This window comes from Phasianus colchicus, chromosome 8, assembly GCF_987193195.1.
Source record: "Phasianus colchicus chromosome 8, bPhaCol1.hap1.1, whole genome shotgun sequence".
NCBI lineage: Eukaryota > Metazoa > Chordata > Aves > Galliformes > Phasianidae > Phasianus > Phasianus colchicus.
In genome coordinates this window covers 32,196,513-32,221,475 of record NC_143443.1, presented here as the reverse complement: position 1 = coordinate 32,221,475, position 24,963 = coordinate 32,196,513, and the positions used below count along the sequence as shown (strand labels likewise).

At 43.7% G+C, this 24,963-nt stretch overlaps 1 protein-coding gene and 1 long non-coding RNA gene across 13 annotated transcripts; one reads left to right on the top strand and one right to left on the bottom strand.

The window, feature by feature from the left end:
- The first annotated feature begins 5,675 nt into the window (after nucleotides 1-5,675).
- Nucleotides 5,676-16,150, top strand: LOC116231475 (uncharacterized). Its single transcript, XR_004167471.2, has 3 exons — nucleotides 5,676-5,714; nucleotides 14,806-14,875; nucleotides 15,011-16,150. It is a non-coding gene; the product is annotated as an uncharacterized LOC116231475 (long non-coding RNA).
- Nucleotides 16,151-17,748: 1,598 nt separating this feature from the next.
- LOC116231476 (uncharacterized) lies at nucleotides 17,749-24,059 on the bottom strand. 12 transcript variants are annotated; one of them, XM_090145625.1, is made up of 10 exons: nucleotides 23,996-24,059; nucleotides 23,765-23,871; nucleotides 23,460-23,519; nucleotides 23,214-23,319; nucleotides 22,459-22,554; nucleotides 22,188-22,339; nucleotides 21,530-21,656; nucleotides 21,192-21,256; nucleotides 20,877-20,989; nucleotides 17,749-19,914 (listed from the first exon to the last, which is right to left on the bottom strand). In XM_090145625.1, exons 6-9 carry the CDS (start codon nucleotides 22,273-22,275, stop codon nucleotides 20,922-20,924), a joined length of 348 nt encoding a protein of 115 aa, XP_090001751.1. In that variant the 5' UTR covers nucleotides 22,276-22,339; nucleotides 22,459-22,554; nucleotides 23,214-23,319; nucleotides 23,460-23,519; nucleotides 23,765-23,871; nucleotides 23,996-24,059; the 3' UTR covers nucleotides 17,749-19,914; nucleotides 20,877-20,921. The 12 variants fall into 12 exon arrangements, 4 of the variants coding, with proteins under 4 accessions (XP_090001751.1, XP_090001752.1, XP_090001750.1 ...); XM_090145626.1 differs by having other exon boundaries at nucleotides 22,455-22,554; nucleotides 23,220-23,319; XM_090145624.1 differs by having other exon boundaries at nucleotides 23,220-23,319.
- Nucleotides 24,060-24,963: the final 904 nt, after the last annotated feature.

The following is a 24,963-nucleotide window of genomic DNA, read 5'->3' as shown; positions in this document are numbered from 1 at the left end:
ACCAAAGCTAGCTAGGCCTAGAACGAAGCACATCACAGTTCCCATGCCGTGACTCAAAGGAAGATAATCAGGGAGATATTCCCCTGTTTTACCTGCATTTCTTTAAAGGAATAATTTACATTTACAGCCAGCTGAAAAAAAGGAAAATGCTGTATATGAAAATGCTCTGTTGTGACACTCCCTCTGAAGTCGCTTATCTCACTGTGGACATTAAAGTCACATAGCTGAAGGATCCAAGACAGATTTTCACATTGCTAGTAGTACTGAGATAGTTTCTTCCTGAAGATAAGTTGGAGCATCTTGCTAATCTTCCTTCAGGAAATATTTGTCCAAAGGAAAACAAAGGTAACCGTGTTCATTTCTGTGGTGAAGTTCTTCCTCTAAAAGAAGATGCTAACAACTAATATAATTCAAGCACTTCCACGCCCTCTGAAATCCCAGCTTTATCCATCTGCATAAAGCCTTGCTGCTTGCAATACTTTGCAAGAGCTCTGAAGACCTGATTTTGCATACTCCAATTAATATTAATCTAGAGAGATGGAAAATATAAACAGTCTTTCTAAATTAATACCCATATTTCTGAGCAAGCTTTTAATCAAAGAAGACAGCATGAGACCTCCAGAGGCTTGTGTGCCATTGTGTTGCCAATAACATTATCATGTTCTATTTGAAATATATTTCCTTCCTCCATTCTCAGGGTGTTTTCAGTTCCTTAGAAACTGCTTCCAATTATTAGTTTTGTCTGTGGTTGGTCTTCAGTTTTGGAGACTGATTTAGACGTGGAATGTGTTTTTATCACATACACGTATATATCTTCAGTGCTGCGGTAAGTTATGTTTATTGAGTGACTTTATTTCTTGTGTATTTCTGGAGTAAAATGCAAGCGTGAGTGCCTGTGAAGCGTTAAAGAGCCAGTCACGTTCTGGGCAGCAGGAGGCCCTCCAAGCCATCACATCAGGCTCTGGACATAGATGTGAGCCCTGGAGGTACCCACTGCAGGGTGTGCGTGGTGGCTCAGAAGGGGCTCCCGCAGGCTCTTCCAAAAGGTGTTGTAAACACTTTCCCAGAAGCTCCCCCAAGATTTTTCTCCTTCTGCCTGTGACAAATCACATATCCCTGGGGTGTATATGACTGCAGACACGACGGGTGTAGATGAGCTGTTTTGTTTCTCATTAGAACTAAACTTTTGCATCAACAAAAACAGAAGTAGTACTGTTAGATATATCATTCCTTGTAACTTCAGCCCAACGACCCTTTCAAAGGAAGAAATATTTCCCTGGATGTTTTGTGTTCCCAGAAAGCTGTGGGACATCAGACAGACTCTCAGGGGATGCTGATTCTACTGTGGGAACAACAGAAATTAAATCCTCATCCTATTAGGTATCGCCAACTTTGAGAAATTCCTGGCTCAGAAGAGTTTTCAATCTGTTTAGGGGCACACATTGATGAATATTTTGGATGAAACCTTGGCCAAAAAATCAGTCTTTAACCTTAGCTCAGAATAAGCTACAAACACCTGGTTCTGTGCTGGGGAGTTCCACCAAGAGGTTTTACTGTTGTTTCTTCCCAGCCTTGCTTCTGTTTCACATGGACATTTTTGACACAGCGGTCCTCAGTGTGCTTGAGAGATAGCACTGGAATATTTAATTTCCTCTGTACGTATGCACATTCACACATTCAGTGATGCTATGACTCACAGGGACTGCTGAACCCCAGCCCCTGTGCCTCATCACCAGCAACACCACGCTCCATTGCTGACAGTCCCACGGGTTCTGCCCTGTGCCCTGAGTGAGATCGAGACATTGTCCTTGGAACAGTCATGGGTTTGGGTGTCAGGTTTTTTTGTTGCTTTTGTTGTTGTTTTTGTTAAACTAGAGATTAGTGTAAGCCCTGCTAGTGGCAGTGGCGAGGGGAGGCCTCGTGCAGGGCTGAGAGGCATCCCAGGCGCTGCTGTCCTCTCTCTTGCTGGAGTGATGGACCCCAGGAATGAGGGGTCCCAGCCCCTGTGAGGAGTGAAAAGGCAGCAGGACCTGTTCCTGCCTCCCGTCCCGGCTCCTTGTGGGGCTCCTCCATCTCTCTGGGGGTGGGAGGGTCTCTGAGATCCCCAGGAAGAGCCATGCTGGAAGTGACAAGAAGCTCCTCCTCATCGGGACCTGCAGGGCTGCCCGCTGTCCAGCGTTTGGGGTGCCAGTGCCCTGCAGGGAGGCTGTCAGGCTGCTCTCAGCTGTGGACTCTGACAGAAGTGTGACGACTCAAGCTAGAGAGCCATCTGCCCTCACTGAAAATCTGACAGAAATCATAAGCCTCCCACAGAGCAGGCAGCTGAGTTTTCTCCAGGTCCACTGGAGGATGCAGTGGAGGCAGAAATGTGTGGTTGCAGGAAGCACTTAGGCCACATCAGCTCTCACGTCAAGGCAGATGGGACATGAGCACACGTCTTCCATCACCATGTTTTTTACATGCAGCGGGCTGGGTGGAGCTGAAGATGAAGAGCTGCTCCCCTTGCTGGCACCATTGCAGCAGGTGTTTTGGCACTGCCCAACAACGAGAGGCCAGTTGCTGTCCCAGGGGCTGGGCAGCAGCAATGTCCCGGTCCCTTGGCAGGAAACCCTCCCAACCTCACAGCTGGTACATTTGATGCTCAGCACAGGATGAGGCTGAGTGAGCAAATTAGGATGAAGCTTGGTCCTAATTCATGCCATATTTCAAAACCCAGCATTATTTCTAGGCTCTTAAATACCACGTCTCAGCCAAGGCCCTGCTCTAAGCTGCAAAAATGTCTCCATTCTCCAGTTATATACAAGGCACACACATTCACCATATAATGTGGAAGTTATGGGATTACCAATCCTTTAAAAAACGCATTTCAAATAAAATAGAGATTTAAAATTACCTCAATTATACCTGTTTTTTGATGTCTTTCATATTTCACTTCGCCATGACTTTATAAGAAATCCTGACAACCGCTTTCATTCTGTAGATGATTTACAGCCATACACCCCGCAGCGACTGCTGTGTTCCTGGGGTTACAGTCACTTAGAATTTTTTGTCTGCTATTTACTGCTTCTGTGCAATTATTTCTTCTGTGCAAGGGAATATAACCGTATGAATGTTCCTCTGATTACTTGCGACGGCTGAAATATGCTAAAGGGGATTTCTCAGCATTAGGAAATTCTGCAGTAACACGCGGCAGAAAGGAAAGGCAGAGGATTTAAATCTCTAAGAAGCGAGCGGCCAAGGTCATTAATACGTACCCCCCTACAGATTCAGACAGCTGAGAAAGAGCAGGGGTGTAAAGCTGAAATAACCCAGATCTCACATTTAGACTGGGGAAACAGCCTGCAGGCTTTGCTTGGGAATTCAGTATCAGAGGCAGCTGTTGGCATAGGCTATAGGACAGACAGCACATACACTGACTGTGCAGTGAGGGCTGATAACTGCACCAGAACCCCACAGCACACCAACCAACCAACACCACAGACCACCCTTTTTCCTGCCCTCGGGATATGGTGCGACTGCATTAATGTGGTAACAGTATATCCTTCAAATTTGACCTCCTCACTTTCCAGAATCGCTTATGAATACAATTTTTGATTTTCTTCATTATTCAAACTTGCTAATGCACTTCTTCCAGCAAGTATTCAGAATCTATTCTTGCATGCCCATGAAAGTCATACCTCACTTGTCTTCTCCTCGACTACCCTTATGAGAAATCATTTGAGTCAAGAATTTCAAAATTAAAAAGTAGGGATTCCATTCTAGCAAAACACATGCAAATCAGGCCCTTATCAGAATAGCAACATTTGCTATTTTTAAGTTTTTTCTTCTTTTTTCCCCCCCAGCAATAGCTGACCAAAGCAAACGAGCATGCGTTCCTATTACTCACAGGCTTTCAGTCAAGTCACAGGTAGCATATGCTGCAACGTAACATGAGTAGGAACAGCAGAATCTTTCCCCTAAGCAATTATTTGCACCAAACAGCTTCCCAATGAAACAGTTTGCCACAAATTTATGTTTTTATAGTTTTTTTTTTTTTTTTAATTAGTTCAGCTGTTAAACTTAACAACAAGCTGTCAAAATCGGTCTGGAAATTTAAGACCTGATTCAGACACACCTTGAGCTCTGGCTATAAAAAATAAGCCTCCAGCATCAGCCAATAAAACAGCAGCGGCTTCAGCAAGTTTCCAGAGGGCTGAGAAAGGGAATATTCACCCTGAATGTCTGAAATATCAGTTAAAATCTCTGTTTGAAGGCAGCTGGTGAGAAAGACAGGAAGAGTCCTGCCTACAGACTTCACTTCTTAGCTGTAGAAAACAAGAGAATACGACGTGCCACGGAAAAATATCTGGGCAGGCAGGAATAGACTTGGGAAAAACTTGCTTGTACAAACATACTCAAGTGAAGAACCTCACACCGATGGAGATCTGAGCCCACCAACAAATATAATATTACATCTTACTGTCTGATATCCCCCAGAGGAGACCCTTGTGTGTATCCTACTTCAAGGCCACTTGAAGTGTGTCACTGCTTTTCTCCCCAGCTGCCCCACAGATGTTTATGGGAAGGCTAACAGGTATACTATTTGTATTCTTTAGATGTAGGATGCTCCAAAATGTACACAACCCTTCAGTCAGACCTGATTGATCATAAAACCATGCTTCTCTTGTAGCCTGCTAAGTTACTTCAGTTTAGAATGCACTGTAAATCATGAAAAAAAAAAAAGGATTTACACAATGATTATGTATTCTGTGAAAGACCTGAGTGGGAAATCACAGCTTTGAATACGGAAGATGAAATCTAAACTGCACACCGGCCAGTGCAGCCTGGCTCATGTATTTTGCTTTGCATCCTAGTATGCTGGGCTGAAGGATGTTTATGTTAGTCAGTAGAATGGAGAAAAAACGTAGCTTTTGAGGAATGGATGCTAGATGCTATTAAGTAAGGAAACAAAATGACAACTGAAGTCATTTTTTGGAAAGCATTGGGACAGGACTTTAATACAAATACAAGCAAAGACTTGCTCAGACAGATAGCTACCAAAAGCAAAGGAAATGAATTATTATGCAGAAAGGGTATTTTACAGGCGGAGAAGTTGCATAAAGTTCTGCTTCTTTTTTTTTTTTTTTTTTTTTCAGAGTGAGGAGGGCAACAAGACCTGCCGAAGAAATAACTGAATGAAATGCACAAGGATATGAAAATGGAAATCACTGCATTGAACTGCTCCAGAAATGCAAATTTTGTGAAGCAGTTTGCATTAGAAAAAGCCAAAGAAACTGGCCGTGTGAAATGATATCTGACACCAGTCATTTCTAAGAAATGTATCAAAACAGAAGTGGACAACTGCTGATATGAAAGTAGCAAGCATCTAATAACAAGCAAAGGAGAAGCAGTGAACTTAATGCTTAATGGAGAGGAACTAAAAGAAAAACATGACTCTTATGTACAGTTCCTTACACAGACAAAAATCCAGTCATAGATTTTATTGATGTCTGCAGAGGAAACGCTAAGTCACAGCTGGAAGCAGTGATTGAGCACGTGGTAGAGGGCAGGGCCAACCCAGGGCAGCTCAGGTGCATGCAATGCAGCTGAGTGATCAGAAGAGGTGGAGCCAGGATCCACCCCTTCCCAGACCTCATTTAAGGGCTGGCAGTGGAGGAGACAGGCTTTCTTCTGGAGATCACTATGTCCCTGAGGGTTTTACAGGTCTTTTAAAGGTAAGAATTTTTTTTCTCTTCTGCACTTACTGCTGTTGCATCTGAGTGCATTTTCTGTTGCTGCTGCATTGTTGCCCCCAGCTATAAGTGTTTTAAAGTTCAGCAGCACTCTCCCATGCCCAGCGGAAGTCCACTCATGGATATAAGCATAAGCTGTGAATCCAGATTAGGGCGCAGTTATGTTTTCACAGCTATGTAATAATGCATGTATAGTTACATACAGCCCTCCGCTCGAATCCATAGCTAATGGTGGTGACTGTATTAAAAAATAGAGCAAGTTTTCAGCTACAAAATACTATCAAATTGTGTTCTTGCGCTCTTTTTATCTGCTGTAGTTTCTGTAGAAATAAGTAGGAGGCATTACTTCCAGAGTAATGTATCTAACTGTATGGGAAGATGGAAGTCAACAGAGTCATGAGGTGAGATGTTACTCATCGTGGCTGTTGCAAATGATTTCTCCAGAGGCTATAATTTCACTGATGAACTTACTCATTGTAACTCATTTTGCACAACAGTCATGCTCATAATTCATTCTAAAGATATCTGTACTTCCATGGTTTGCATTAGGTCCTGACTAGCTGTCCTCCAGGGGTAATGTGTCCCCATGGGGCACTCTCAGCACTCAGTAATGCTGTGCTTAGGGATATCAGCTTATCCAAGAGAAATATCTTCTCTCAGAAGATGCTGTAATCTGGATTTAGCACTGAAGGATTGGTTACCCCAAATAAGACCTCAATGAGTGGTGTGACCCAGGGCTAAGGCAGGGTGTCCAGCATGCTCTGGCAGTGCTTTACAGTGCAGGTGCACATGGTTCAGAAGAAAAATAGATGCTGGGAAGCCATGGTAATTGCAGCTGTCCCTCCGTATCCTCGCAGCAGCCCTAGATACCTTTTCAGTCACAAGCTGAGGGTCTTCAGCTCACAGCTGTATATCTGGATGCTAAACCTCACCTAAATTCTTCTTTTGTTAATTTAATCCCTTATTTGAGTCTAGTTCTCTGCCTCTGTGCTTTAATTCACTGTAAGGCATTGCTGTCCTGAGGCTTGAAGCCTCTGGGAAGGGAGTACCAGCTAGCTTCAATTTAAAGTAAGAATGATACAGCAAAGCCATGAGATGACTCTGGGGCTTTCTGAGGCAAGCTCATGCAGCAACGGTGGGTCAGAACCACTGTGCTGTTAAACACAAACGTAAAGAATGGTGTGGCAAATTACTTTCCCAACAGTAGCTTGGGAACAATATGAATGTGTCATCCAGTGGCTTTTCTAATTGTTTTCTATTGACATGTTTGATGGCTGAGAAATTTTGCTTATGAATCTCCCACTCGAACACAAAAAAGGAAAGCAGGTAAGAAAGCATTCGGGACAGACCCGCATCAGGAGACAGGCTTGTTTAAGAGTATTAAAATCACTGTTATGTCAATGTAACTAGACAGCCAGTATGCAGTCCCTGGCTATTTATATCTCACAAATAAGATGAGCAGACAGCTAATATAGCCGTGGGTCGGCAGAAACAGAGCAGTGCAGTTTATTAACAAGCCTAGGTGGATGTGGCACTTGATACATCCGTGTGTGAAATTATTTTTATCATTTACATGTTCATAAAGGTCACGGAAGCTTTAAATATGAAATCGAAATAAAATTAAACCTTGCTGAAGATAGCAGGATCCCTCAGGCGTTTGGAAGCTGTCAGCACCTTAAACAGCAGTTGTAGAGAGAAGTGGACTAAACTGCTGGGGATTTCAGGAAAAAAAAAAAAACAACAGTGCCATCTTTCCAGCGTTAGAGAAAGTAACAGTCATTTAAAAACATAGGGCAATTATCAAGCAATAGGGAAAAGTAACCACCTTAGTACAAACTTCGTTATGTAGACTTTCTGGCAAATGACTTGAAACATAGATCTGTTCTACTTAAAATATTGCAATTAAAAATAACTATAGTGGATAGCGTTATATCAATTCCATTGACCTTTAGACCTCATCAACTGGCTAATTAGGCAGCAAGTAATTTAATTGTGAGGAGAGGTGTTAGCGGGCTTAATACACCTCCTGCATAATGTGTGTGTGTGTATACATATATATATAGCAGAGACAGCTTTGTGCTGTGAAAATGAAATGAAAGAACTAGCCCTGCATCATCATGTGTTACATATTTTGCTTTACCCTTTTCTCAGTTGGAAATATTAGCCATGACATGCTATGGCCTATGTGCTTGCTGAAGCCCAAGGGAGGTCCCAGCAGCTTTGGCACGCCCATCTTGCATTCTCTAAAAGGAAAATTGCCATTCTTTTTTTGTTTTCTTATGTTTAAAGAGTTATTAGCTGAAGACAATAGTTTTCTGGTGTTTAAAAAAAAAAAAAGCCTATGGGTTTTTTTTCACAACTTCATTCAAGAACTGAACAGTTGTATAGGAAGCGTAACCAGTTCCAGTTTTCTCCTGAATGCTTACAGCCTAGAAGTTTCCAGAAGTGAGGGGGGGAAAAAAAAAGATGCAGAAACTTCTTGTTTCCTTCAAATGCACAGCAACAGCTGCAGTGCTGACTTGTGTCTTTTGGATGATTGCTTGTGTGTGTAAACAGCTGCCCAATGGCATGGGTAGGAATGAAGTTTTTGGGCTGTGCTAAGGATCTGGTCATAAACCAAGCATTTGGGATGGAATGGCAGGCTGTTAGCCAACACTGAAAAGTGCAGGGAAACTGCAAATTACATATTTTCTTTCTGATAAAACTGAGAGCAAAGTCCTCCTTAACAAATTTGTCTGCTGGTTACTAAGGAAATACCCAGAGAGAAGGAATAGCCTGTGACAGTCATGGCAATGACGGATCCTGGTTTGTTCTTGGTTATGGTCAGAAATGTGGTTTCTCTCACTTGAAGTGCTCTATTTGTCATCAGGCAGCCTATTTGTTTGAATGTGACCAGAGTTAGATTTTATTACAGAACTCAGTTTGTTGGTAGATTTAATCCAGTGGTCTCAGCATGCCTTAGAGTTGAATAGGATAAGAGTTTCATAGCCTTTTCTGTAAGGGACAAAGGGCAGAGAGGCTCAGCTTGTTTATTTCTAAGATTTTGGTTCTAAGAAATGAGGTTCTAAACCCGCAACTAGAGGGAGCAGCAAGAACCACGCTGCATGCAGAGTTCTTCTCTGAAATAAGTGAACAGGTCAGCAGGAGCTTTTTTTTCTTTTTCTCTATTTTCAGTTGTTATTGAATTTTCTTTTTTCTAACTTTCCAACTTCCAGTCTTTTGTTGGCATAAGGCAACACATGATGATTCTGTTAATGCATTTGTTAATGCATTAACTGTTGACTCCGATGAAAGTGGAGAATACCAATTTTTGAGTTATCTGGAAACCTTTGGGTTGTTTAGTTCAGGTCTGTAGATACAGAAAATAAACCTTGACATTTTTCTCAGAGGGTTAAATTGAACCTCAGAAAATGTAATTAGAGCACAGGCTTTACAGCTGAAATCTGGTGGTGTAATAATTGTTACTTCAAGACTGAGAATGTGAACAATGAAATTATTCCTTAAGTAATAGCACTGATAAATAGTCTGTAACTCCAGGAAAACATTCTCACAGTTTGTGATCATTTTCCTAGGTCATTGACATCAAAACCCTTATATTCAACTGCACTCAAATTGCATATACAATCACAATAATTTTCTTGTTGAGAAAACCATTCTAATAATGCTTTTTATTATTTCCTCATCATCATGGATACTGGTCAGGCCAAGGAAGTTCTAGAAGCATCTGGACAACACTTGCAGCAACAGCATTTGAAGTTCAGGCAGTTACAGAGCCAGCCATCACAGGTTCCTTCTGTAGGAAATATCCAAATAATTTTCTAGGACGGTATCTCTGATAAAGCAGATTTTATTCACAATTGCAATGGCGGGCCTCCTGCAAGCAGGAGAGCACACAGAAAACAGAGTTACCTCTTTCATTCCCTATTCCCCGACGCTCATCTCTTACTCCCCCAGTTCCTCATCTGCTGAGTACTTCAGGTTCACAATCTTCTCAACGCTTCACTCAACATGGAAACACTGGACAAACATTAATTTTTGCTGCATAAGCATCAATCTGTAGTTAATTAACTTATTCCACATCTGATCATTATTTTGCGGATATCTGCTTGTCCTCCTTTCTACAAAGATAAGCTTGGGAGAGAGGCAGGGGAGGATCCTGGTGCCTGCTTTCATACCCCAACCTTCTCATGGAGTGAGACAGTCCAGCCTTGTGTAGAGGCCCTAACTTCTCTGTTTGCTATATCTGTCTGTCTTTTGCTGAGAGTTTCTTATCCTAAGAGAACGGCTCTACAATGTTTTCTAATCCTTAGCACACTATACTCGCATTGTTTGGAACATTTGACAACTATTTCTAAGGATAAGTTACAGAATACAAATGCATTATGTTCTACTTCTTCAAACCAATTGCTACTTTTTAATATCAAATGCAGAAGCAACATTCCATTCCCACAATTTCCCCCTCTTTTTCTTTTGAAGTGTTGATTTCTGCAATTCCCCCCTTTTTTTAAAGTACAATTCTAAAGACCTCTTCGCTTTCTTCATTTTCCATTTCGTCTAATATCATCATTTCATCCAAGTACTGTGGTGGTTCCACTACTGTTTGCTTCAGCAGCGCAGTTTCTATTAATCACTGCACCAATCCCCCCACGCAGGGGATAATACAGCAACCGATGGCCGTCAGGACTCCTGCTACCACAGTCAAAGAAGTAAATATGGATACAATCATCCCTTTCCCTTTGCCAAACCGGAACCCCAAACACCCAGTGAGGGAGCTATCTATTCCAGAGTTTTTGGCTAATTCACTAGCAAGAGTAGTAAGCCCCGTAATGCTTTAATTATCATGCTATCTGGGGCTGTGTTATTTGCAATAAAGGTGCAGCAATGGTGCCCAACATTACATACACATGCCCTTTTTCAGCTAGTATCATGTCTAGGGTGATCCTATTCTATATGGCTACAGGCCATCCTGCTTGTAGCATCCAATTGTTCTGCAGTTCCCTTTATTGCCTCCTTTGTATAGTTTATAAATCTCTGCTGATTGTAATAGATGTAGTTTATCCAATCTTCATTTTTGTTAATTGTCACCCACCAGAATAGAGATTCAAATCTTGCAGCAATTGATTTCTAGCCTTAAATTCATCAGGGACACCTCTGGGCGCCCCAGTTGAGTCCATATATATAGTATCATCATCAAATGGGGCTCCCAGGCTCCTTTTGTTCCTTTTTCGAATGTGTGATAGATCCTTCTCAAATGCCAGAGTGAACGGTATAGCCAGTTGAACAAGTGCACAGGTACCTCCCCAATGAGATGGGAGAATGGACCGTAAGATCTTCCCACCACAATACCACAGGAGATCCACTCTAGGGATTCCCAGCCTTGAATAGTTTCCTGCTGAATCCTTCATAACATCCAAGGTTTCACTGCATAGTGAGAAATGCCCTACAGGCCTGGTAGCCCTCACACCCTGCCTTGAGAGACAAGCTGTATGGTTACCTATGGCCATAGAGAATGCAGGAGGGATTTTGGCATCCATCTCCAATATCGGGGGAAACAACAGGGAGAGTGATTTACAGGCTTCATTTCCCCAGGCAGTTTTCTCCTGGTACAGGGCGATCATACATTGCATTCCTTGGGAATCCCTGGTCCATCCCAGAGGAAGGGGTACTGCCTGAGCTACAGGCTGTCCTGATGCGCAAGCATAGCAATTGCTATGGTTGAGACTCAGAACAGTATACTTTATCCATTCTACCCAGGCATTCACATCCCTGTATCCTGTCTCAGTTTCAGATGTTTGTCTGAGATCTTTTATTTCCATAATTACTATAGCTGCAGGACTTTCAGAAGGATTTTTCTCTCCCTTTTTCTTATCCTGAACCTTTCGGGTATGATCAGGCAATGAATCCCATACTGCTACTCTGAATCTAGCTACTGGGTCTCTTCCCCAAACATTTATTCCAATCCCAGAAGTGATGTTAACAAGGCTATCGGCCTTGCTAATTGTTATTGTCACTGGATTACACTGCAAGGCCTGGCAGTCTGGTTGGACAATTCCCCTAAACATACTAATCCGTTCTTTTAGGGTGTGTGATTGCATCATACCGAATAGCCCTGGGATATATGTCCAGCCTTGATAGGCAGTCATCCACCATACATTATTCCATCCCCCACAAGGGGATCTCTTATTCATGCCTAATTCAGGACACAGGTATTTCCCTTCATGACTCAGTTGTCGTTGGGCACTTAAGTCCCCACAGGCTGTCACACTGCAAGCATCAAATGTGACAGTCTGAGACGTTTCTCTCCTTGTTACATTCACCCACATCTTAACAGGGTATCCTCCTGCTCCCCTCTGCAGGTCATCCTTCTCCCAGGCAATCAGTTGACTAAGACATTCTTTAAAGGTGATCACTGTCAGAATCAAAACTACTAATCGGTCCCTCTCCTGCATCATTATTAACTTCTAAACATCTATACCATTACTATAGTGAAGAATAAGAGACATATATATTTGTACTTCTAGTAGAGTATATATCCTAAACACCTCCCTACCTATACAGGTTATGAAAGGAAAAAAAATAGATTAGTTTATTTACAATTTCTTTCTAATTTTTATCTTTAGAGGATCCTCCATAGCAACAGTTTCCCACGCTTTAGGGTTAGTAAAGTGTTTTAGTCAAGTGTAGCGAGTCCAACCTTTCTCGACCGTCCTGACAGCTGTTTCTGTTGTCAGAAGTACTTGGAACGGTCCTTCCCTGTCGGGTTGCAACTTTGCCTCCTTCCAGATCTGGATGAGGACCCAGCCTCCAGGTTGGAATGGATGAATCGGAGATTCCAGAGGTGGTGTCTGTGCTAACAATCCTTGGATTCTGAGAGACGATAGTGAGGAAGACAATCCAAGTATATAGCTCTTAAGAAACGTATCTTTAGTTTCAAACTGCAGTACCTCATTTTTCCTTCAGCTTTATTTTTAAAGGGGTTATTTTCAACTCCCCTGTTCCCTTCCTTTGCCCAGACCATGGGATCTATATCTTTCTCATCCATCTCAGTTAACACATTCATTGATACTGTAATTCCCTCCTGACAGGTTGTTACCTGTATTCCCAATTTCATCGTAAGATCTCTCCCCAATAAATTAGTGCCTGCATCAGGTACATACAATAATTGTCCTGTTATTGTCTTGCTCCCTAATCTCAATTCAGTGTTTTCAAAAAGTGGTACTGTCATCCCTTTTCTCTCTACCCCACTTGTACCCTGTTCCTGGTACTAGGATTATACAGTTACTTTCTGATGTCTGTACTCCCCCCATATACGTTTTATTAAATTCTATAAAATACTAAAGGGCACAACAATGTGTCCACCTGGGTATGCACCCATCTGTCAGCTTGCTCTCTTCCTTTCTAAATCATTAATTAGATTCCTATCCTCTTTAAAATACCTTATAGGTACTGATTAAGGTTCAGATATCTAAGTTTACCATCTGGAATTAAAGCCAGTTCACCACTTTCTTTTCCTTCAGCTGCCTGTTCTGCCACCTGATCCATCATCATATTCCCAGTTTCCTGTACAGTGCCACAATTCTGATGTCCTTTGCAATGTATAACAGCCATGCTGCTCTTTGGTAGATTTACATCATGCTGAATTTGTTTTCCTTGTGTGTAAGCAACCCTCGCTCTTTGCGGACTGTACCATGAGTGGGTACCACCCCAAAAGCAGATTTAGCATCTGTCCATATATTTAAAGTTCTTGTCAAGGCAGTTATTTCAGCCTTCTGAGCAGAAGTCCCCACAGGTAATGGTTTGGCTTCAATTACCTTGTCAGTAGCAGTTACTGCATGTCCTGCCTTACAGTTTCCTTGTCTCACAAAGCTGCTTCCATCAGTGAATCCAGGAATCCTCAGCGTCGCCCAACGGTTCCTCCTGTAGGTCTGACCAACTGGCATAGACAGCCTCCCTCAGTGCACACTGCTGGCTTGGAGGGAGCTCTTTGTTGGTGTTCTGGGTGTTCAGCAAACTGCTTCCTTCTCTTTGATCAGTTGTGCTTTCTGTTGAGAAACTTGATAGCCATTTAAATCAAGAAATTCAGCAAACTCACAGTCCACTGTACACAGTCCTCCTTGGTTCCTGTGGCATCCACATACTGCAGCAAAGTTCCACCGTGGAATAGAGGAACCCAAATCTCAGGCTCACTGGCTAACCAGTTCCCAAAAATCACTGGGTTGTTCTCACTACCCTGGGTAACACTGTCCAGGTTAACTGAATTTTTTTTAATTATTTTATTATTATTTATTTATTTATTTTCCCCATATTGGAGTTTTCTTATTCAAAGGCAAATAATTTTAGACTTCCTTCAGCAAAACCAGGCAGAAAAAGGCATACTTCAAATCCAGAACGGTAAACCTCACCTACTTATTCCTCAATTTGGTTAATGAAGTACATGGATTTACCACCATGGGTTGCATATCTTCAACATTTCTATTAATTACCCTCAAATATTTTACCAAACAATAGCTCTTGTCAATCCAAAAAGTTATTTATTATTTCATTTATCCTCCCTCCTATGACCTTGTATCCTAAAAGGGCATTGCTTTACCCTGGCTGGGCTGACTCCTGTCTATAACTTAAATTTTATGGAGTTACCCTTTTTTTTTTTTTCTTCTCTGCCAAGCATTCCCAATGCCTGCAATCCTGTATATACCTGATTTAGGATTTACCTAACTTCTGGGGGTACAACATTGCTTTTCCCAGTTTGTGTTAAAGCCAGACTTAAAATTTTCAGTCAATTGGCCTTGCTTGACAATTACCTCCAATTTTTTTACTGAATTTAATCTCTACATTCAGCTGTTCTAATACATCATGCCCAAGTAATGGTTTTGGAGAACCTGGCATGTACAAGAATTTATATATTCCTACTTGTTCACCTAACCTGTATTTAATCGGTCCCCAAAAAGTAAACTTCTCTTGCCAGAAGCTCCTAAAACTATTACAAAAATCATCTACAGGTAATAATTCTTGATGTAGCACACAGTAAGAGGCACCCGTATCAGAAAATAAACTCTTTACCCTGCTTCCCCAGCTGCCTTCGGTCCAGTGGGGGTGGAACTCTCCGTGAGCCCTTCCAGGCTCCCCCTTACCTCTTCTTCTAGGTAAGGACATCCCTGTTACTCCTTGCTCAACTTTGTGTTCCTCAGCCTGTGTTTTCCAAACCCTTTTCACTTGCCAGACTTTCATCATTAATGAAATATAATGTTAGTAATTTTGGTTTCACCTTCCTTCCCCAGGATTCCGGTGCTTACACTGGGATGTCAGGTTTCCCGAGATCTCTGCAGATGACAGCTATTCTCACTCTCACTGTCCCATCTCATCCCCATTCACAAGTCATACACCCTGCACAGTTACAGCGGGAAGCTCTCTCACTCTGAGTTGTACTTACAAACCGTTGCGGGGGGGAGGTAGTGTGGGGGATGTGTTCTCATGCCAACCCAAACTCCAATATCTCAAACTCACTGTTTTCCTTAACCTTTTTTTTTAAACAATATTTGTTGGTTTGTTTTTAAAATTCCACTATTTGTACCCCCAATTACATTTCCATGTACCATGAACAAATGCAGTTCCATACAGCATCGAGACAGTTACTCCTACTACCTCCAAAATCCACAAACCAAACAATACAGTTCTTCAACTTCTGCAAACACCCAGCATTTGGTCTTATGATTAGGGTACTCAATTGTAAAACTGGTCCAATTACTCATTTATGTTCTGGTTGGTTTTTCTTTTTTTTTTTTTAATTTCAAATAGTGCTCACCAGCAATACTTCACCAGTGAGCCTAAATACAAGCCAAGGGGTCTTCACGATATCAATTTAGACACCCTCTTCCTATTTCTGCCTCTCTCCGTATTCATTCCCAACACTTGCACAGCTGCCCACCACCTTCTACAATAAACAACATACTACTGATAAACATAATCAGTACATCTCTAACAAGAAACAGGAGAAGCATCGTTACGTTACCATTACATTACATTCAGATTAGGCACTGGACTGGACAGCCTACTGTGGTAGTGACAGTACTTGAAATAGCTTTTTTGCTACGTCACATCACAATCAGAAAGACAGTGACAATAATCAGTCCTACCTTCCCTCCGTATGCTTTTCCCATATTTTCCTAGCTGCCATCCTCCTTCACCAATGAACATCATGTCCATGATAAACATCACTTCCATCCATCAGTAGAAATTAAGCTCTAGAAGTTGATCTAATTGTTCTGCGACACTTATAGGATCCTCAATTAAGAAATTCTTCAAGTTCTTGACTTTTCTTCTAGTAACAAAAGCTAGCATTAGCATATCTTATTTTCCTTTGACCTAAGGAGACTGCCCTAAAGGATAAAGTGAAGTATTACTGAGGTTCATATTAGAGAAAGGAAAGCTCTTCAGGACCCATTCACATTACTCCAACTCCCTCAGTAATCTAGAGTGCATCTTCTCTGTCACTTGCATTGCTTTAGTAATTGGGGGGGGGGGAAGTTATCTAAGGGATCCCATTTATGATCTTTATGCTTCTCTTTCCTTTTTCTTTTCAAATTCGACTCCTCCTTAGGAGGAAGTGTTTTTTTTTTTTTTTTTTTTTTTTTTACTCCTTGCACCCATTCAGCAACTTAAGCCAATTCTGTTTCAGAAAAAGGATTCTTACTGTTTATGTGTAAATACCAAGTCTGACAGGCCCAGTCTTTGTCAGACCCCTATTTTGGTCAGAATCATTATTTTCCCTGCAGTGGCTCTCAAGGCTATGTCTATGTACAGTATTTAAACATCCTTTCCCTGTTCTTTCCCCCAGTCTGAGGATTATTTCCAAATTCTGAAGCTTCCTTCCCAAGGGGAGAAGGACGTATTTGGGGACCCTTTTCCCCTCTTCTACGGAGCTCCTATTCCCCATCCCTCCAAAATGCTGCCGTGAACTCCCCAGCTCACAGGTTACCACACTCTGATTCTCACATCTAGGGCCAATCCTTCTGGAGCACCTTGCTCTGATTCCTGGATTAATAGGGGTGTACTGCTGGCACTTCAAGTGCACAGGGTACCGCACACCAACAGCTCCCTGCCGAGACTCACCCAAGTCTCCACCGACCCCCAAGGCAAGAATCAAACTCCCTTACCTTGGTCTGTGCACAAAGTTAACAGGTCTCCAGGGGTCAATACACGTTCCTACCTGCCCCTTGGCTTTCTCAGAGCTTGTCCGTTATGTAACATTCTCTGTTTCTTATCAGCCATCCCAAGGAGTCACCTCACCACCCAGACAGGACCGCTGCTATCAGTGGGGTGCACCTATCCTGTCCAGGGCAGTGGGGGAAGCCCCTGAGGGGCAATAATTATCCCAGACGAGCCCCCAAACTGTAGGAAATATCCAAATAGTTTTCTAGGACGGTATCTCTGATGATGTAGCAGATTTTATTCGCAATTGCAATGGCAGGCCTCCTGCAAGCAGGAGAGCACACAGAAAACAGAGTTACCTCTTTTATTCCCTATTCCCCGATGCTTCTCTCTTACTCCCCTGGTTCCTCATCTGCTGAGTACTTCAGGTTCACAATCTTCTCAATGCTTCACTCAACATGGAAACACTGGACAAACATTGATTCTGTGGAGAAGGACCTGGGGGTCTTGGTAGACGAAAAACTTAACATGAGCCAGCAGTGTGCCCTTGCGGCTCTGAAGGCAAATGGGATCCTGGGCTCCATCAGAAGAGGGGTGGCCAGCAGGGACAGAGAGGTGATTGTTCCCCTCTACTCTGCTCTTGTGAGGCCCCATCTGGAATACTGCGTCCAGGTCTGGAGCCCCCAGTACAAGAAAGACAGGGAGCTGTTGGAGAGGGTCCAGAGGAGGGCCACGAAGATGATCAGGGGACTGGAGCACCTCCCCTATGAGGACAGGCTGAGGGAGCTGGGCTTGTTCAGCCTGGAGAAAAGAAGGCTGCGGGGTGACCTCATTGCAGCCTTTCAGTACCTAAAGGGAGCCTACAAAGAGGAGGGGAATCAACTCTTTGAAAGGGTGAGTGACAGCAGGACAAGGGGAAATGGTTTTAAGCTGAGGGAAGGGAGATATAGGTTGGATGTCAGGGGGAAATTCTTTACGGAGAGAGTGGTGAGGTGCTGGAACAGGCTGCCCAGGGAGGTTGTGGATGCCCCGTCCGTGGAGGTGTTCAAAGCCAGATTGGATGGGGCCCTGGGCAGTCTGGTCTAGGATTAGGTGGAATGATTGGTGGCCCTGCATGTGGCAGGGGGGTTGGAGATTCATGATCCTTGAGGTCCCTTCCAACCCTGGCAATTCTGTGATTTTTGCTGCATAAGTGTCAATCTGTAGTTAATTAACTTATTCCACATCTGATCGTTATTTTGCAGATATCTGCTTGTCCTCCTTTCTACAAAGATAAGCTAGGGAGAGAGGCAGGGGAGGATCCTGGTGCCTGCCTTCACACCCCAACCTTCTCATGGAGTGAGACAGTCCAGCCTTGTGTAGAGGCCCTAACTTCTCTGATGTTTGCTAAATCTGTCTGTCTTTCGCTGAGAGTTTCTTATCCTAACAGAACAGCTCTACAATGTTTTCTAATCCTTAGCACACTATACTCACATTGTTTGAAACATTTGAGAACTATTACAGTTTTGCAACAAAGAATTAATCACATAGTTCAGTAATTATGTTTCTAAAACATGCCGCTAACATATGCAGTATTTTACTTCTTAGATCAACTATTTCTAAGGATAAGTTACAGAATACAAATCATTATGTTCTACTTCTTCAAACCAATCGCTACTTTTTAATATCAAATGCAGAAACAACATTCCATTCCCACATCAACCCACACTGCTTTCTGACTGTATGAACGAGAAAGGGACATTTCTGTGAGTAGTTATGCCAGGAGAAATTTGTTTCTTTATAAAGATCTCTGTAAAATCCATTGTAGACATTGCTCAGGCAAAGAACATATGCTTTGTTTATCACAAGAAGTAACAGGTTAACTGCCTGCAGCTATCTGCTTGAACTAAGGAGTAAAATAACCTAGTTACTTCACAGGAGTTTCACTGAGTTAAGTCATTAGTTAAGTGATATCAGTAAGTAAATTAACTCTAGTTTCTATCCTCAGTTATCCAGCTATCACACTTCAAGCACAGCAAAATTGAGTCATTAACTAATTAAAAGGGAAGACAATACGTAATTGTGTCTTTATGTATCCAAGAGCCTGCAATAAACTATATGCAAGCATATAATGCAAAGGCAGAGGCATTTAAGTTACAAAGGAGTAAGAGTACAATGTGTAATTCATTTGCATTAGAGCATGGTCTCTGTTTAGGACTGAAGATCACAGCCACTCAATTTACCATGACTTGATGCAAAGGGTATCACTGAGACACACTGGTTTGAGTTGCACTGGTTTGAGTTGCCTAGCAAGAAACCAGCAGTTGTTTTGCAAGACAGTCAACACTGCTCTGCTCTCAGGATAGCACACCCACCTCCACACTTGAAGCTCTACCAAATTCAGCAAGTGCTAATTTCCAGCAACTCAGCTCCAACAACACAAACACTGGAGAAGTATCCTGGTTTCATTTGGTGAGTCAAACAAGTCTGGCATGCTGTATTGTTGAAGTAGATAACCTGTGAAAGTGTTGGCTATTAGCTTAAGCTCCACGTTTTTTTCTCTTTTTTATTAGAAAAGATACAATGCTAAATGGCCAATGGCAAAAGCAGTCATTGTCCTCCCCTTTCTCCTGCTGAGATAAGCTCACATCACAGCAGCAAGGAAAGAAGTCCCAAGCACACATCAGCTGTTCACAGAATAGCTGTTAGGTGCTTTATTTCTTCCCCGAGGTAAGCAAAGATTTTCTGCTTTTTTGTTTTAAGTTGGAGACAGCCAGGTATCCACTTCACCAGGAAAACTTGAGCTACCTCAGTCCAGCCATTCTATTTGAGTGCAGATACTGTCAGGGATCCTATTCCACAGGTAAGGTAGAGTGTTCCCAGCTGCAGTAGAAGCAGTCTTTCCAAGAGTTTGCTGCAAGCTGATAATTCTTCTGAAACTGGCATATACTCACCTGCTTCCCACCCCACAAAAGCAAACTTCGTCACCAGTATTTTTGGGGCATGCATTGAAACGAGAACAGAGTTAAACCTTGAAGTTCTTCCTGAAGCAAAACTGTGGAGAAGGAAACAAAAGTGAGAAGTCTCTTTTAAAGAGAGAAACCTAGTTTTCCACTTATTAAATTTAGAAACTTTTAAGTTGTCTGCCTGCTGTTTTGTTTCAGCACATCCATTGAGAGGCACAGTCTTAAGTACTACAAGTAAAACCTTACCCATACAAAGATTTGTTTTCGTATGAATTAATTAGAAAAATGAGCTGGCCTTTTTACAGACATCTCCTGAAGAGGAGGCTTCATAAGCATTTCCATTTATTTTCCTGTTAGAATAATTTTTTCCCCCCAGAAGGATTTGGCAAAAAAAAGAGTCACAGAACAGCAACCTTCCTTCTTCCTAACCATCCCAGTTATTTCAGATGTCACTACTGCTGACAAACATCCATAGAATACATGGGACACAGCCTTGTACACACTCTACAGGCACCTTTCACCTCCAGCCTCTTATCTAAAACCTTTAACTTCACCTCCCAGGCACAGTAAATACTACATAAATCAAAGCAGCCTCTTAAGCTACAGACCAAGAATTGTTTCAAAAAAGGTTTTACCTCAGCTTCGAAATGAACTGAACTTTTTCCTCCTGCAGAACACACAACTCAGCATCTTCCTTCCACACCAGGAACACAGCCACCAAGGAGCCATCACCACACAGGAAATCCAGTACGGACCAGCACCCACCCTCCCACCCAGAAAAAGATATAATCTTTGAGGCAGTACAACTCCTTAAAAGCAATAAGAACCAGCCACTTCCTAGAGAAGTGGCTCTAACACATACCATTCCCTATTACAGGGCACCAAAGCCACTACTTGGCTTTGTGGTTGTTTTTAAGTCAAATAAAGAAGAACTTCAACCTCCAAACTCTACAAAAAAAGACAACACAGGGAGCAAAAACAAGGCTCAACATGGGAGAGCCGCCTCAACCAAGGACACCATCTACATCCTCAGTCAGTTGCACTCCTTCACCTTCAGTAGAGTGCAGCTCCCCATCAACAATTGTGACCTTGTTCTTCAGACAATTCCAAACTCCTGAACAAGGGCTGCTGCATCTCCACTGCTCCAAGACAACACCTTCAGGGCTGAAAGAAAAGCACAATGAAACTTTGCCAAGACAAAAGACACAATGCCAGCTGTAAACTCCATCCCAGGGACAGCACAGACAGGTCACAAACAAAGACAACTCACCACCAGGATCCTAGTTCCAGCACTGAACCTAGAAGAGCTCTGTGAAACACCACCAAGTGGCCCTCAGGTTGGAAGGCTCACACCCCCACTACTCACTGCTGATGAAACACCTCATGTTCAGGCCAATCCTTGCAAAGAAACTTCCATCTGCAGCCTTCACCCTGAAACCAGATCAAAAAACCACAAAGCTGTAGAGAATTGAAAAGGCCCCTCTAAAAATTATCTTGTCACACTCCCTTGCTACAGCACCTTACCCAGGAAAGCATCCTGACTTAACTTGAACATTCAGCCAGCCTCTACCATTGCTCTCACAGAAAAATCATTCCTCCTTCTGTTTGTAAAAAACTTATGGTGTTCAAGTCCATGAATATCATCCCCATCAACAAAACACCCACACTATACAAATTTACTAACAGTAGGGAGATTCCGCTCACCTTCCCTTCTCTTGGTGAAGCAGCCATAGGTTGTTGAACATCCTTCTCTCAGAAGGGAGATGCTCCAGGCCCCTCATCTTCTTTATTGTACTGCTGCACTCTCTACAAAGTTTCTCATCTTCTTGACCTGCAGAGACAAAGTGAACACAGTAGTCCAGACACAGGATCAACAGGGTAGAATCCCATTGCTCTCATTCATTTTCACCCACCCCAGCATAAGACTGGATTTCTGGAGCTCACAGCTGAACACCAAGTCCCCCTCAGGTCTCCTCTCCAGCAAACCACTCACTAACATACAGGTGCACATTAACTGCACAACCCCATACTTGCTCTCCTTGAAGTTCACAGGGTCCCTCTGTCAGCTGCTCCTCCCAGCTTTGCATCATCAGCTCCCTCTCCATCCAGGTCACCGATGAAATATAAGCACAGTAAGATGCAGTACCCACCCCACATAACACTATTTCAGCTTCCAACTGCAATGCTGAGTCTGCCCATCTTCCTTGCGCTCACCAAGCACGCTACCACAAATATAGTGTTAACAGCCTCATTGAAGTCAAGCGTGCAACATCCCCTGCTATTCTGTCATCTGAGGAGACAGTCGTGACAACATGGAAGGCTCCCATATCAGTCTGCCCTGATTTCCCCTCGGTGAATCCACCTTTACTACCCCATAGAAATCTCTTTTCTTCAAGTTGCTTGGAGACAACATCCAGAACAAGTTGATCCAGGGACAGAGATGAGGCCATCCTCCTTGCCCTTCTTGAAGGCTGCAAGGAAGCTGGCTATCCTCCCCATCCTCACAAATCTTTCCTATAACAAAGATCATACAAAATGTGATAGAGAGCCAGCTCCCTCTGCACACGCTGGCGCATCCCATTAGAACCCAGGGATCTGTGGGCATCGCTTTTGCCTAGGCGATGTTCACCTACGTCCTCCGCAATCGAGAAGTCATCCTTCCTCAAAGACTCTTTCCCCTGGGATCCAGGATTCTCAAGGAGCAGTCTCTGCAGTCTCAGTACTGATGGCTGAAGCACAGAAGGCATTCCAGGCCCCCGCCTAACAAGGCAGCAGGCCCACACCATCTCTAGTCTCCTTCTTGCTGTTCACAAGCTTGCAGACTTCTCTTATCCTTGACCTCCCTCCCCAAAAGTGATATTAAGTGGACCTTTGCCTGCCTCATCCCATCTCTTCCTGCCCCCTTTCCACAGGCTCCTTGTTCTCCCATGTAGCCCTCCCACCATTTTTCCTCATTTTCTTGCTCCTAGAGATGCACTCCTGAGCACAGAGGAAGAAACTGCACTGACAACCACTTGCATGACCCCTTCCGATGCTCTAACTGCAGGGATAACTCAAACTAGGTCCTTTAAGAGGACAAAGCAGGCTCCCTAGAAGTCCAGCGTCTCAATCCTACTTACTGCTTTGCTCCTTCCACACCAGATACTGAACTCAACCCTCCCTCAATAGGCAGAACAAGCTCCTCCATCACCCATGTCTAAAATTTTACCTTTGACACCTCCTGCAATAAGCATGCCTGGCAACCTTGCTTTCCTAACAACTGGCAGGGAGGTTCCATCTACCCTGACAATTAACACCAGCAGCTGTGAAGCTGCTTTCAGCTGAGCACAGAAGATTTTAACCTTCCTCATCCTGGTTTGTAAGCAACACCCCTAAGGATCTTACCCACCTTTACCTGCTTATTAAGTTCCACACAAGTGCTCTGCTACTTCTTCAGGGCTCAATCCAGCTCTCTCACTTGGACAGCAACTCCATCACCCTGCTGGTTCGTCATTCTGAAAAAGAACACAGCATTCCAGTCATGCAAGCTGTCCCACCGTGTCTCCACGATGGGAATGAGATCGTGCTCCTGAAGACACACATAAGAAGGGTAGAAACACACAGTCCCATCCTGCTGCTAGAAGCAGGAACTCACCTACTGACTCCTAAATGCCCCCTGCTTTGGGATGAGGCTCTGCCGCAGCCCTCGCTCCGTCTGCAATGAAAGAACACTTGGCTTTAGCAGCCCTTTGCGTTGCTTCTCGCTCCCAGTTCTCATTAACGTGAGCGGGAGGAACTGAAGCGCTTGCTAAAAAAGCCGGGGTGGGGGGGGAAAGAGGGAACCAAACACGTCTGAAAACGGGCAGCGATGCAACGCCGGCTCCGAAAAGCCGGGGGAGCCCAGCGATAACCCTATACCGGCCCCAAAAAGAGCACGGTGAGAGCCCGGCAGCCTCTTACCCCGAACAAAGAGCCCCTAAGGGCTACCGAGGGTTCACCGCCTCCGCGGTCTCATTGCTATCAGCACGGCTCATCGGTTGGGGGGGATCCTTACGCCACTCCGCAGCCTGAAAACAAAAAATATAAATAAGAAACAGAACATTAAACAGAACCCCAAAGCTTCGTTTCCAAAGCAGTCCCTCGCGGTGCTTCTCAGCCCCGACAGCACGAAGAGCGGATAAAGAAATGCACCAGGCTCCGGCTCGCACGGCAAAAAAACTGCTCAGAGCTCCCTTGTGGCTGCCGGCAACCCCCGGAGGAGCTTAAGAGGCTTTGGGGCGGGCCCTGCGCTGAGTTCCGGACGAGGTGCAGCTGTGCCCGGCACCTGGAGGTCGTTGCCTCATTAGCGCAGCCGGGCCTCGTTAGGACGGGCCCGGGGCTTTGACACGTAGACACGTGGACTCTAGATCTGAATGACGGACTTCAATTGCACTTTGAAGTTTGCTGTGTGCTTCTCCTTCTCGCAGGATTCATTCATTCGTGGAGCTTTGCGAACGCTTCTCTGCCGTGTTGCTCATTATAGAAATCACTAGGAAGACCTTCCATGAGATTTTAGATACGTCTAGCTAAGGACATGGGTATTCTGTAAAGACTTCAGTGATGGAATTCACCTGAAGTAGCATCATTTTTAATTTACTATCCTGAAAGTTGGACTGCTCTCCTTTTTAATTTTTATCACTGCAGAACTGTGAATGCTTTTATTGCATGTTGTTATGGACATCAGCAGCGACAGGTGGGAAAAGAAGGGAGATCTGAAAGCGCAAGAGATCCTGCTGAGGGTTCGGTGACAGCTGATCTCTCAGCTGACCAAAACCCTGACGTTCCCTTTAATGTTCTGAGGGAATCATTCTGGGAGACAAATAGCATCATAGCAGAGCTTACAGCTACTGGTGTGAGCTGGTGCTGCTTTCTGAATAGTTCCAACCCCCTGCTATGTGCAGGATCCCCAACCAGCAGACCGGGCTGCTCAGAGCCACATCCAGCCTGGCCTTGAAGCCTTCGGGGATGGGGCATCCACAACCTCCTTGGGCAACCTGTTCCAGTGCCTCACCACCCTCTGGCTGAAAACTTCCTCCTAATATCCAACCTAAACCTCCCCTGTCTCATTATAAAACCATTCTCCCTTGTCCCATCACGATCCACCCTCATAAACAGCCATG

What these genes read in the sequence shown, in the direction of transcription:
- LOC116231476 (XM_090145625.1), bottom strand. Translation starts at nt 22,275, where the DNA reads ATGGCCTCATCTCTGTCCCTGGATCAACTTGTTCTGGATGTTGTCTCC. An exon ending in CTTCACCAAGAGAAGGGAAG is followed by an intron (nt 21,257 to 21,529) that starts GTGAGCGGAATC and finishes ATCTGGTTTCAG; the next exon opens with GGTGAAGGCTGCAGATGGAA. An exon ending in CATGAGGTGTTTCATCAGCA is followed by an intron (nt 20,990 to 21,191) that starts GTGAGTAGTGGG and finishes CTTTTCTTTCAG; the next exon opens with CCCTGAAGGTGTTGTCTTGG.